At 48.9% G+C, this 13,476-nt stretch overlaps 2 protein-coding genes across 5 annotated transcripts in view; both read right to left on the bottom strand.

Annotated features, from left to right (window-relative positions):
• tln1 (talin 1) overlaps positions 1-4,552 on the bottom strand; it is a 37,296-nt gene extending 32,744 nt beyond the window's left edge. For both annotated transcript variants that reach the window (XM_062413473.1, XM_062413474.1), the window contains exon 1: positions 4,430-4,552. The gene's annotated coding sequence lies outside the window, so the exon portion shown is untranslated. The remainder of the gene's footprint in view (positions 1-4,429) is intronic.
• Positions 4,553-5,318: 766 nt separating this feature from the next.
• hmgcs1 (3-hydroxy-3-methylglutaryl-CoA synthase 1 (soluble)) lies at positions 5,319-12,894 on the bottom strand. 3 transcript variants are annotated; one of them, XR_009924697.1, is made up of 10 exons: positions 11,440-11,897; positions 10,831-10,956; positions 10,466-10,630; positions 9,218-9,386; positions 8,920-9,090; positions 8,724-8,830; positions 8,517-8,642; positions 8,267-8,427; positions 6,252-8,157; positions 5,319-6,169 (listed from the first exon to the last, which is right to left on the bottom strand). XR_009924697.1 is itself a non-coding variant. In XM_062412513.1 (10 exons), the coding sequence occupies exons 2-10, from the start codon at positions 11,885-11,887 to the stop codon at positions 8,083-8,085; spliced, it is 1,548 nt and encodes a 515-aa protein (XP_062268497.1). In that variant the 5' UTR covers positions 11,888-11,897; positions 12,724-12,894; the 3' UTR covers positions 5,319-8,082. The 3 variants fall into 3 exon arrangements, 2 of the variants coding, with proteins under 2 accessions (XP_062268497.1, XP_062268498.1); XM_062412513.1 differs by adding an exon at positions 12,724-12,894 and having other exon boundaries at positions 5,319-8,157; XM_062412514.1 differs by adding an exon at positions 12,724-12,894 and having other exon boundaries at positions 5,319-8,154.
• Between the last annotated feature and the right edge of the window lie 582 nt (positions 12,895-13,476).

Here is a 13,476-nt window from a genome sequence, read left to right as displayed (position 1 = left end):
GTCGTCTCCAGAGGGACGTCTCCAGAGGATCGTCTCCAGAGGATCGTCTCCAGAGCGGCAGACAGAGACAGGAAGTGACCTGTTACCTCTGCTGCAGAGATCATGTGATCTTGTTTACATCACCTGCACCATGTCTTCAGCTCTGATCTCCACCAACTTTCACATCCACGAGTGTGTCCCATGTAAGAAGCCCCCCCCCCCCCCCCCCACTCGCTCAGTGAGTCGGTGGAGGATCCTCTGCTGTTCACACTGATCCTGGATCAGACTTTATACAGGAGCTCAGGAGGAGGAGGAACTGAGTGTGATCCTCCAGAGAAGATCCAGAGACCTGAGTGTGATCCTCCAGAGAAGATCCAGAGACCTGAGTGTGATCCTCCAGAGAAGATCCAGAGACCTGAGTGTGATCCTCCAGAGAAGATCCAGAGACCTGAGTGTGATCCTCCAGAGAAGATCCAGAGACCTGAGGAGCTCAGTCTGATGAAGCTTCCCAGAGAAACAAGCTTCTGCTTCTTTCTGCTTCAACATTCACATGAAGTTTTATTACATCTTCCAAATGAACCTTCAGCTTCATGAGAATTAACAACTTGATCCAGAGTCGACGTTCCAGAGCACACCCTCACTCTTCATCTATCATCCACCTCACTGTGCCACCTGGCCGCTTGACCACCATGGCATCTAGAGCCTTCAGCCGCTCTGCCCCCTCCTCTGGAACTCGTCCGGAACACTGACTCTAACCCTAAACCTGACACAATCAGTCCCATTGTTTTCATTTGGACAAACTACATGTTTTATTCTCTGATCATATTATTGATCTTTTTAATACTTGGATTTTTATCTTTGCTTGTTAGTGACCTTGGTGCTGTGAAGGTGCCAACAAATTAAATGTTATTTTGTATTATTGTTAAATAACGGTTTGTCAAAGATGGTTTCTGTCGTTTCCGGTCGTTCTTATCTCACTGATGTTTATGTTCCAGCTGTTGACTGACTCAGGATTGGTTGAGAGTGTGTGTGGGCAGGACCTTGATAACACGCCTCCACTGTTCGATCACGGCGGCTCAGACTCTGACTGTAAACTATGTCAAAAATGCAAGATGGCGGCGCCCGCCCCGTCTTTATTTACAGTGGTGTGTAGTTTTAAATCTAATTTTATACCTTGACCTGTGTTCAACTGCATGGACCTGCCTGAGAGACTGTCCTGTCTTTGTTTCCCCCCCGAGCTCGGCCGCACATCATCCTCACATGAGGTTCGTTTTTAGCAGCAACATGAGCCTCAGAGAGCTGCTCTGCCTCCAGCCCTGCACAGGAATTCAGCCGAGCATTCCTCTGGATCACCAGCGACAGACAGAGGAGCAGAGAGAGCGGCTTTATTCAGCCTCATGTCACTGGCAGCCGGAGCAGGAACCACGAGCAGCCAATCCCAGTGGAGAAGAGGAATGTGAAGACGGAGGGATTCTCTGGCAGAAGGAAGATAACATCTCATCGCCAATTTTAAACTGTTTTCAACTCACAGGAAGTCGCCCAACGGAAAACAAGGCTGGCCGCAGTGCACGATATATAGAGCTTTTTATATTTCATCAAATGTATTATTATTGAAGCCCTGAAATACTCTCACAGACCACGGGCCAGACCAGTGCACCAACATTCAGCACAGAAGAGGAGTGGAAGAAGTGAAAGCTCTTAGTTTGGACTTTTGGACCAATCACAGGAAGCAGAGCCAGAATTAGCCAAGAGAAGAAGAAGAAGAAGAAGAAGAAGAAGAAGAAGAAGAAGAAGAAGAAGAAGAAGAAGAAGAAGAAGAAGAAGAAGAAGAAGTCTTTACCTCCGATTATAAAATGGTTTAACCACAAGGATGTTAATTTGGTGCATTTTAACTAGTGTGGAGTATTATAGTACTGTGGAGTATTGTACTACTGTGGAGTATTATAGTACTGTGGAGTATTGTACTACTGTGGAGTATTGTAGTACCGTGGAGTACTATGGGGTACTGTGGTCATGCTGTTACTATGGCAACCAAATGAAGCGCTTCACTCATGTCCTCCATTCAAACAGAAAGACTACTACCCCCCCCCCCCCCCCACACACACACACCCCCCACCGACAACAGGCCCTCGTCAGACGCCGTATACCAACCAATCAGAGTCCAGTCTGGGTAGACTCCGCCCACGTTTGTCAGAATTCTTTGGTCCTGAAGGTGCGAAGTGAACCCAGAACTCACAGATCAGAGGAAACAACACGTGAAGCTTCAGATCAGAACCAGACCTGGGTGAGGGGTTCTGGGAGTGAGGGCGTGACACCAACCGGACTGAGAGGTCCAGAACCGTCAGATCCAGCTAGCTCTCAGCGGCTAGCTCTCAGCGGCTAGCTCTCAGCGGCTAGCTGCTGAGAGCTAGCTGGTCTCTCCTCAGGGCCTAGCAGCACAGCAGCTCATATCTTCAAGTGTAACCAGTGAACTGACACAAGAGTTCATCTGGTTATAAAGATCTCAACGAGGAAACAAACTGTGTTCTTCTATTTTCACAGCATTTTAGTATAGCCTATAAATAGTGAATGTTAATGTAAAAATATTAATCGATAATCGATCGTTAATTGTCCCGATGATGGATTAAGACCATTTAATCGAATGCCCATCCCTAGTTTCTATATTCATATCTTGAGTTCTCATGATGATCTGATGGCAGCAGCTCAGGGGGACGTTGGTGTGGAACCCCCCCGTGGGGGGACAGAGGGGGTTCTGGGGGCTGGTGTCCAGGAAACCCCGCCCCTCCTCTGCAGCCCCGCCTGTTCTCCGAGGCGGCGCCACTTCCTGGTCCTGGTCTCTCTCAGCTGCAGGGCACAGATGTGTTTGCGGGGAAACGAGCTGTTTGTTTTCAGCAGCTCAGCAAACCACAGCGTGTGTGTGACAAAGAGTCGCTGGAGCTGTCAGCCAATCAGCAGCAGCCGCTCACACTGGGACGTTGAACTACAGCTGCAGGTGGAGACGCTGACACGGGCCTGACCGCCGGCTGCAGTCTACAACCATGAGTTCTTGTGGCGGGGGAGCGGCACATGTTGACTTGACCAAATATGGCTGAGTGAAAACACTACGGCTGGAGTGAACAGTGTTTCCTTAACTGGTGTGAGAGCCGAGCGCTGCACTACCAGACACCAGCAGCAGGGGGACTCACCTTCAAATCCCTCCAACTCAGCACTGAAGCAACACAACACAACACTAGGTTGTTCAGATTGACATCTGTACAACATGAATCATATTATTCAACTTGTACAACAACTGATTGACAGGTTTGGGTCGAGGTCAGAGGCCGAGGGAGCTGCTCCACGTTCAGGAGGATCACACTCTGACGTTAAACACACAAACACACACTAACTCAGGCTTGAGATGAGTTCCTCCACGGTACAGTCAAACACAAACACACATCTCAACTCCTGTTCATCAGCATCACACACACACACACACACACACACACACACACACACACACACACACACACACACACACACACACACACACACACACACACACACACACACACACACACACACACACACACACACACACACACACACACACACACACACACACACACACACACACACACCTGGATCCAGAATGATTCCCTCACTTTCTTTAAAGCAACCCTTTAACAGCGCCCCCTGCAGCCACACATGATGAACTGTGTGGGTCTCTGTGTCTCATGAAGTGTCTCTGTGTGTTGTCTCTGATTGTGTCCTCCCACTGGATATTACCCATGATCCTCTGCTTCCTGAACCTGAAGAGCTGCAACTGGAACAAATCCACCAAACTGTTCAGAATCCTTCATGTTTCAAGGTGTCCTGCTGAACATCGACCTAAACTCTGCCTTTAATGTTGTGTGTGTGTGTGTGTGTGTGTGTGTGTGTGTGTGTGTGTGTGTGTGTGTGTGTGTGTGTGTGTGTGTGTCACTGACAGCAGCTTCAGTAAACGTGTCGCTCAACACATCACAGCAGGAATTCACACCCTGAGGCTGCGTTTACTTTCTGCTGCTGCACAACCTTACACACAAGTTAACACACCCTGAACCGGGTAGTGTCACTGCTGAAAACACGCAACTGCGCCAGAGAATTACACAACACGCACACACAACACAACAAACCTCGAATGAAAACACCAGACGCATTAACTTCCATGTTTCTAATGGAGCTTAGATACACAACTCCTCGGTTCTTTCAACTCACACACAGTGTGTGTGTGAGTGTAACTTTTCCTGCCTCCACATCGCCCTGTGGTGACGTCACAGTCTGTTCTCTAACATGGTGGAAAGTTTTCAGCCTGAGAGCAGCTCAGGTTGTTAGTGTGTCTGTGTGTGTCCTGTGTGCAGTTAGTGTGTCTGTGTGTGTCCTCTGTGTGTCCTCTGTGTGGTCCCTGTGTGTTCTGGGTTCTCCATGTTCTCACCTGTCAGTCTTTGTTCCAGATTCTCTCCTGGTTCCTTCGACTTTTTTCTCCGGACACAGTTCAACTGACTCTGATCAGACTCCTCCCACCGGAGAGGGGCGGGGTCAGTGTGGAGCTCAGCAGCTGACTCCTCCTCCTCTCTCTCTCTCTGTCTGTCTGTGTCTCTCTCTCTCTCTCTCTCTGTCTCTCTCTGTCTGTCCCTCTGTCTGTCCTCTCTCTCTCTCTGTGTGTGTCTCTCTCTCTGTCTCTCTCTGTCTGTCCCTCTGTCTGTCCCCTCTCTCTCTCTCTGTCTCTTTATCATATCATTATAGAAATGTTACCATAAACCTTTCACAATAAAACATAATAAGTGTCTCATGTCTCTTCATCACCATCTCTTCTTCTTCACTAACAATCTGTTTCAAACATTCTGTCTCTTTATTCTGGCTCCACCTGCTGGTGGACATAGGGAGGTGGCAGGTCACAGTTCTCACACAATATTTCATTTAAAAGTTGTCAAAGATTTTTCTGAACAAATGTCACATAATTGTTTCTTAGTTTAATGTTTTTTTACCCGAGTGAAGTTTGTGTTTAATTAAACATTTGACGAATCTGATCAATAATGAATCCATGTTTTCTCTTTGTGTTGTTTTGTTGTCGAGTGTGTTGATGTGCACTTCGGGGCAGGGTGACTAACTTGTGTTAAATTACAGTTGATAACACCATGTGATGAACTGATTGTGATGGTTGTTGCTCTGCAGCTGAACTGGGAGCTGCGTGTTCTGTTCCACATGTTCATATCAAACATGACAAACACAAACAGGTAAATAACAACACAACAGGTGTGAAAAAATGTTTTATTTCAAATGATTGATTATTTGTTGAAAAAATAATCACAAGAGCAAAAACACAAGTTTAGAGTTAATTTATTCAGAATCTACATGTTTGCACAAAGCGATAAAATTCATCTGCCTCATTCATTCATCATCATCATCATCATCATCATCATGGCTTCAGATCACGTGACTGTACAATAAACATGATTTATTTACATTATTGGAGGAAAAGCTACGTGTCTACGATTCTTACTCGCGTGTTGAAGGCTTCTCGAGAACGACTCTGCTCCGCCCACCTACAGGAGCCAATCAGAAGCCAAAACATCTGGATCGCCCCCTGGTGCTCGGCTACAGTACAGCTCATAAACCATCTGCTCCATGTTAGCAGATGGTTTTGAAAAGACACCGACACCTTGAGGCTGATGTCTTCTGCCCAATCAGCTGTGTTTACTTTATGTTGACAGATGCCACGATGGAATCAAACCGACGTCACTGTGAAACAGGAAGGAAACCCACCGACATGAAGCGGCTCAGTCGAGTGCGTCGCCCGCCTGATGGATCGCAGCCCTTCTCTTAAGGCTTCAGAGTGAAACCCTGCATGTGAGTGAGAACAGTCGAGTGTTTCCTCAGACACACGTGAACCCGCTGAGGAGTCCAACACGTCACCGGGTCGGGACCCGACTTCAAGAACTGAGTCGTGTTATTACCAGAACAGAGACAACAAAACAGTGTAGTGAATTCACATTCCTCATTTCAACACACACAGATCTATACAATGAACTGTGCCTGTACATGTTACTACACATGAACTGTGCCTGTACATGTTACTACACATGAACTGTGCCAGTACATGTTACTACACATGTACAGGCACAGTTCATGTTACTACACATGTACTGTGCCTGTACATGTTACTACACATGAACTGTGCCAGTACATGTGTAGTAACATGTACAGGCACAGTTCATGTTACTACACATGTACAGGCACAGTTCATGTTACTACACATGTGCTGGCATTGGAAAGACAAATTCATAGCAAATCACCTCCAATACAATCACGTAATTCAAACCACCACCTGCTCTGGACAAACATCTAGAAAATAGAGAGAACATGATGATTAAGTTCAGTTCTATTTCCTGGAGCGACAGAACCAAAGGTTCCGTTTACTGAGGTCGATTCCGTCTTTTGGACAAAACTAACTTATGAACAGATTTCCACCGAACTTGGAATAAAGACGCGTCGAGAAAGAACTCGTTGATCCAAGTTTCTTCTCTTTCTTTAAGAAAGTAAAACAGGATTTTATTGGATTTCTCAAAGAATAATTCATGGACATTGATAAAAAAAATAATCTGACATTTAAAGCACTGATATCTGTGAAGGATTGTGGTTTGGGTTCATTTAACTTGATTGACTGTTCGAGCTCCACCGAGTGACTTTCTGTGTTTTATAATCTACAGAACCAAAGAAAAGACAGAATATAAGAACCTTGTGGCCGTCTGAGTTTCTGGTTGGGTTAGGAGTCAAGGTGTAAGAGGTGGGGGCTCGTCCAGGATCCAGATCCAGTTCTCACTCTTTTCTGTACTGAGAAAGTAATGGGCCTCTAGTAAGTTAAGGTTCCCCTGGAACAGTGTGCTGCTGCCTGGGTGTGTCCAGGGTGTGTGATAACTTTAGTGTGAAGGTTTTACTTGGAGCTTACATTGCTGCTACTAATTGCCTTCATTATCAGACACTAATTAGAGGGAGTTACCTTTCCTGGTAGGAATAAGCAGCAGTATCTCTCTCGGGGGGGGTCTGTTGATTTGTTATTTTTGTGCATAAACATGATTTGACTTTGAGTCCTGGGTACACGTCCGTGTCCGTCTGGTGAGTCCCAGCAGAGCTGGGGCTTTACCTGGTCATTGGTTTAAAACACCTGTCATGAAATGCATGAAGACTCGGGTCTGGAGAAGGTAGTTAGCACTGGTTAGGCAGATAGTCAGGGGAGAGGTATTCCAAAGGTGATCAAATATTTATAAATTAAATATTAAAAAGGTTATGTGGGTTCTTTTGAAACGATGGTAACCATGGAGGACTCTGTGCAGTGTCCTGGTGAGGAGGTGCTAGGACCGTTTGAGAAACTCAGACGAGTAAACCTGAGTCTTTAAATGGCCACCTGTCAGCAGATGGAATAGTGGGCGGAGTCAGACCCTGGTGATCAGCAGGGGCGTGGCACACCTGGGGGGACCACTTCTTAAGAGGTCTGCAGACTGGGCTCTGGTCTCCTTCACGGGGTCTACCTCCACATGTGGAGGTTCTCTCTAACTGCAGAACCTTGTGGCCGTCTGTGTTTCATGTTGCACAACAGGAGCCAAGGTGTAACAGAACTACCACTGATGTTGTTTTATTAAACCTTGATGTGTGTGTATGTGTGTGTGTTCATGGGGGGGGGAAAGCACTATTTTAATCGATAAACACAGTTGAGGGCCCTGCCCCCCCCGTTAATCAGCAGGAGGCCTGAAGCCACGTTAATTATGTCCACTTCCTCTTCCTGTCGCCGGCTGCGAGCTGCCAGCAGGAAGTCGACTTGTTTCTCAAACATCTGCCTGAGCCGCTCCCAGATCAACAACTGTCCAGTTTTGCACAAATGCAAAAGGGAGCACGTGTAAAAGTGTCAACTTTAAAATTAAACTAATTCTTACTGTCCGACAGTGTCACATGTGGCCAGCAGGGGCATGATGGGAAGTCCAGCCGTCTCCACACTGCTCCGAGCTAATGAGGTTGAGTTTATGATGAAGTGGGAGGGACCTCTTGTGACCTGGACCGGTCTGGACTGTGATCCCATGGAGACGGACGCTCTCAGTTGCTGACGGCCGCCTCGGGGACGGTGGCGGGGATGCGAGGCATCTTCTTGGCCGGACTCGGGATGTGCTGCTGGAGAGGACAACATGTATTCTTCTATATATTTGAGTTTTAAGAATGATGAATATAAAACCTGATGATCTGAATCAGGACACTGCCTGAAGGCTCCTTCACTGCGTACCTCTGTGGTTGCGTTGGAGCGAGCGAGGAGTTCGGGCTCAGCCGGCAGGTCGCGGTCCAGAGGCGTGCGGGCGTACTCCCTGCGGTGTTTGTCGTCCACTCGCGTCAGGTACCACGTCCCCGGGAACAGGTCGTCCACCGAGCCTTGGGGGACGTAGCTGGCTGTGAGGACAGAGTGGAAAGAGGTTTAAAGAGTCAGACCGGCTGGTGATTGGCTCTCTGTGAGTGGGACAGGAGCAGCGGGTCGTTACCCAGGTGGTGCGTCTCCTCCCTCAGCTTCATGTTCTCAGAGAAGACGGCAGGTGAGACCTTCCTCCTGGAGTCCAGGCGCACCTTCAGGTCGCTCAGGCTCGACACCAGTTTGTCCAAAGTCGATCCTGGAACAAAACAGAACATATCACATGGAGCAACAAACACGTGAGTTTCCGCCATCTTATAATGTCTGTGTGATGACTCACCGGGGGTGTGGTCCTGTGTGACGCGGAGAGAATACAGAGTCGCAGCAAAACCTGAACCGTAGGAGAAAAGTCCGACCCTCTGTCCTGCGAGCTGCGACGGTGTGTGTCTGCAACACAAGGCAACAAACTCACTGTCACACTGATTCAACCAGACAGCATCTCCAAGGTGCACGAGGGTAGTGACAGCGAGACGTACAGTGCGAGGACAGAGGCCAGGCAGCCGTAGACGGAGGGCGTGTACATGTTCCCGTTCTGGTTGGAGATCAGCAGCGAGGCCTTGGTCTTCCTCTCAAACAGATCGGCACTGGCCTTCATGAAGGCCTTCTCCACATCCCGGTCAAAGTAGGTTTCTTCTGGTCGAATATCTCTGTCGTTCGAGCACACACAGAAACACAGAACTTCACAATCCATCGTCTGCTTTCCAAACGCCTGCTCCTATGGTCAACAGGTTTGTTTCCTGGAAGGATGTAAAGTGTGTTTCACTCTGAGCGTACCTGAAGGCGTCCAGGCCGGTGAAGGGTCCTGTCTCGGTGTTGGGGCTGGGGTGGCTCAGAAAGTCGTTCAGCATCAATCTGGCCAACGACTTCTGCACCAGCTTACAGTACGGGGAGTGAAAGACCAGATAACCAAAGTCCTCCAGGCTGAAGCGCTTCTCCAAGCCCTCTGTCCAGTAGAATGAGAACACAGGGGATTTACAGAGCGTTACCATGAGGTCAGTGTTCCTTGTAATATATATATATATATATATTAATTCTGCCCCTCCCTAGTGCTTACACATGTGTCCTGAACGAATCGATTCACTGGGCTACGAGGATTCTCCTCATGTGAACCCATAATCAAATCCTCAATGGACACTGAGATGAGTCACATAGAGGTCAGAGGTCGTGGGCTGAGTAGGTGGCCCTTCCTATGGGGCTCTGGTCAGACTCACTAATTAAAGGTCAGCAGCACGACTCAGAGCTGAACCACAGGTCAGTCTGAAGTGTAGAGCTGGACGTGAAGTGATGCTTGTATCATTTGATCATATGCTATAATTCATATGGTCAGATAATGCACATGTTGACACATCAGGTGAAAGGCTCATCAGATTAAACTTCATCACTGACCTTAAGTAAACTTCTGAGCACAGCAACAACTAAACCCTCTCAGCTCATTAAGCTCTTATCCAATCAACACTGAACTCAACCCAGGACGGCAGCACCTTGTGATACCTCTGCTGTTTCTGACACGACCTCCAGAGGGACTCTACACTCTCTCTCCAGAGCGACTCTACACTCTCTCTCTCCAGAGCGACTCTACACTCTCACTCCAGAGGGACTCTACACTCTCACTCTCCAGAGGGACTCTACACTCTCTCTCTCTCCAGAGGGACTCTACTCTCTCTCTCTCTCTCCAGAGGGACTCTACTCTCTCTCTCCAGAGGGACTCTACTCTCTCACTCTCTCTCCAGAGGGACTCTACTCTCTCACTCTCTCTCCAGAGGGACTCTACACTCTCTCTCCCTCCAGAGAGACTCTCCTCTCTCTCCAGAGGGACTCTACTCTCTCTCTCCAGAGGGACTCTACTCTCTCTCTCCAGAGGGACCCTCCTCTCTCTCTCTCCAGAGGGACTCTCCTCTCTCTCTCTCCAGAGGGACTCTCCTCTCTCTCTCTCCAGAGGGACTCTCCTCTCTCTCTCCAGAGGGACTCTACCTCCAGCTGACCAAGCAGCATGCAGGGATCAGGAGATGAAGACACACCCACCTCGTTGCCACTGGGCGTGGATCTTGTTGCGGTACACGGAGTAGCAGCGGTCCAAGGCGCCCAGGTAGCACTCGATGGACAGCTTGCCGTCCACCACAGGGTACTCCGACATCAGGTCAGGCTTGTAGAAGTCATACGCGTGCTGCATGTGAGTTCCTCGCAGACCTGCACCACAGACAATTATTTAAAATCAGGTTTATTGATCTTTCTTTTTAATAAATACTGACAAATATCCACGTGTCCCTCTGTTGGGCTCTGCCCTTGATTAAATCACAGGTCAGTGACTTGATAGGGAGGCTGATGGGATCAGGGAGACGACAGTGGGGTCTTATCAATAAGTCAACAACAGTGGTCAGTTCACTGACCTCGTTCACAGGCCAGAGGTGCGTTCGGTCCCACCAGCATGGCCACTGCACCAGCGCCCCCTGTGGGCCGTGCACTTCCTGTTGCGTAAACTGCGATGTCCCCCGCTACCACCAAAGCATAACGGCCTGCAGAGAGGAGACGGCAAGAAAATCTGTTGACACACAAACTATCAGCAGCAAAGAGGAGCAGGAGCTCACAGTCACAGAACAGGACCCGATCACACAGTCGACAATATGATGACAAGTCAGGTCTTATTTCATTAATATGAAACACAACACTTCTCCCTAATCGGCCTTAAAGACGAGTTCAACGTTTTAAATATCTGTCTCTACATTGCTGCAGATTCCTTATCAGAAACCGTCATCTGCTGCTTCCAGCCTCGGCTGAGGATGGAAGTCTTTGGTTATGAAGAAGTAACTTGACCGTTAGAAACTGGCACATTGAACATTTCATTACAGTTTCATTGTTTTAGTCATTTTTAAGCAGAACTGTCAACATGAGCTGGTTCCAGCCTTTCCAGTGAGAGGAGTTCAAGAATTAGATTGTTGTTTGGGTTAGCAGCTCTGGAAAAGATATGAAGAGGCGCTGAGACCAGTTCAGTGACTCACCGTCCCATGAGCTGGACTCCACCCAGTTGACGGCGTTGAAGAGCGCCGCCGTGCCGCCGTAGCAGGCGTTGGTGGTGTCGATGCCCTCCACGTCCGTGTTCCCCGAGTCCTCGAACAGCTGCATGAGGGCCGTCTTCACGGACTTGGACTTGTCGATGATGGTCTCGGTGCCGACCTCCAGCCGACCCACGCTGTCGTAGGACAGGCCGTTCCTCTCCATCAGCCTCTGGACCACCGTCAGACACAAGGAGTTGATGTCCTCGCAGTCCGAGCAGAAGCCCATGCGAGCTTGGCCCAGGCCGATGGTGTACTTGCCGGCTGCCACGCCGTCGTACTGCTCCAGCTCGGCTTGGTCCACGTACTGGGATGGGAAGTACAGCTCCATGGCGATGATGCCCACGTCCTTGGGCCATGGTCCCATACAACTGGTCTGATCAGATCCAGGCATCTTGAATGGGCTGAGGAGGAGGAGGAGGAGGAGGAGATTCACTATTATATCACGTCTGACAGCTGCAGGGTCATCCCCACACACACACACACACACTAACAGACACACATACACTCTGACAGACACACACGTAACACCTCCCAGACCTAAGCAGCTCTAAGAACATTAGAAGGTTAAAGGACGATGGGCTGAAGAACTCCATGTTGTCTGCTCTCTTCTCTGGATGATGAGCTAGCATGTTTAGCTGGAGTCAGGCTGTAGCTAGCAGCAAGGTGACGGGGCCATGCTAACATCTGAGCTCAGGAGTATGACATGTAATACACGTGTTCACTTTACTGACACACACGTCGTTAGTCAACAACACACAGGGTACACTAGCTACGTTACACGTTATTCTGCACACGTTGCTACACAAACTGAGTTTGGTAAACAAACCTGTTAAAGACACGGGAGAGAGAGAAACTGGGTGAAAGGGCACCGGGGTTTACCGGAACTGAAGCCAGCCGGGACTTGGAACCGGAATCAGATCCCCGTTAGACGGACACACCGACACCGACACACGAGCAGTGACACCGACACACGAGCAGTGACACCGACACACGAGCAGTGACACCGACACACGAGCAGTGACACCGACATGAACACACGCAGTCAGAGCTCTGAACAGCCTCACAGCCACAGACCCGGAGCACACACAGCGACGGACCAGCTTCCTGTGCAGCTCACTGGACTGCGTGCTGTCAGTTCTGTCAGCTGTTAGCTCTGTTAGCTCTGTTAGCGCTGTTAGCTAACACCTCCAGGGCTCTACACCCGTTAGATGAACAGCATGTTCTCACCTGAGGAGTGAAGAGCAGCGGATGAAGAGGAGCCGCTGATCTGATGAAGAGGAGCAGCTGATGAAGACGGGCAGCTGACTGACAGGTCTCCTCTGTGGTCGCAGCTCTCTGCGGCTCCTCTTGTTTTTATAAGACGGAGCCTCTCTCCCTGAACTACAGCACCTGGCCTCCTGACCAATCACAGCTCTCACTGCTAATGCGGCGCTACAAAGTCCCGCAGCGCGTCAGCCAATCACAGCGAAGGAACCGCAACACGCGCCAGAGCCCTAGCGGCGGGCCAATGGGGAGACATGTACGATGTCTGGTGAGAGAGCCGGAGCCAATCAGGTCGTGAAGTTAGTTCCTGGCGCGGTAGTGGCACTGAGCAGCGTGTCCATGGCAACACGCATCAGTTCATACACTCAGGTGAAAACCACCGAGGAAGAAAAGTTTCACTTCACTAAGAATAAAACCACTCCGTTATATTTTATAAATATTATCTTGGTGAAAAGAGTAGAATCATCTTAAAGTACTTGTGAAGTACTTGTTAAAGTTCATGCCCCAGACTCTGGATGGATCTCTGAGGGCTACTGGGAGATTATTATTATCACAGCTCAACTTTTATGAATTGATCTTGAATGGATTGAACTGTGGAACTCACAGGTTTCCTCTGGATTGTTTCTGAAGAACAGACGTGAGGTGAAAAGAGGAGACGTTGAGAAGTCGTTTCACTCTCAGTTTATTTCCTCTTTAGAGGCACAACATCAAACAGCA

Source organism: Platichthys flesus, chromosome 19, assembly GCF_949316205.1.
Source record: "Platichthys flesus chromosome 19, fPlaFle2.1, whole genome shotgun sequence".
In the NCBI taxonomy this organism is placed as follows: domain Eukaryota; kingdom Metazoa; phylum Chordata; class Actinopteri; order Pleuronectiformes; family Pleuronectidae; genus Platichthys; species Platichthys flesus.
Note: the sequence above shows the minus strand (reverse complement) of the source record. Positions and strands in the feature narration are given on the sequence as shown.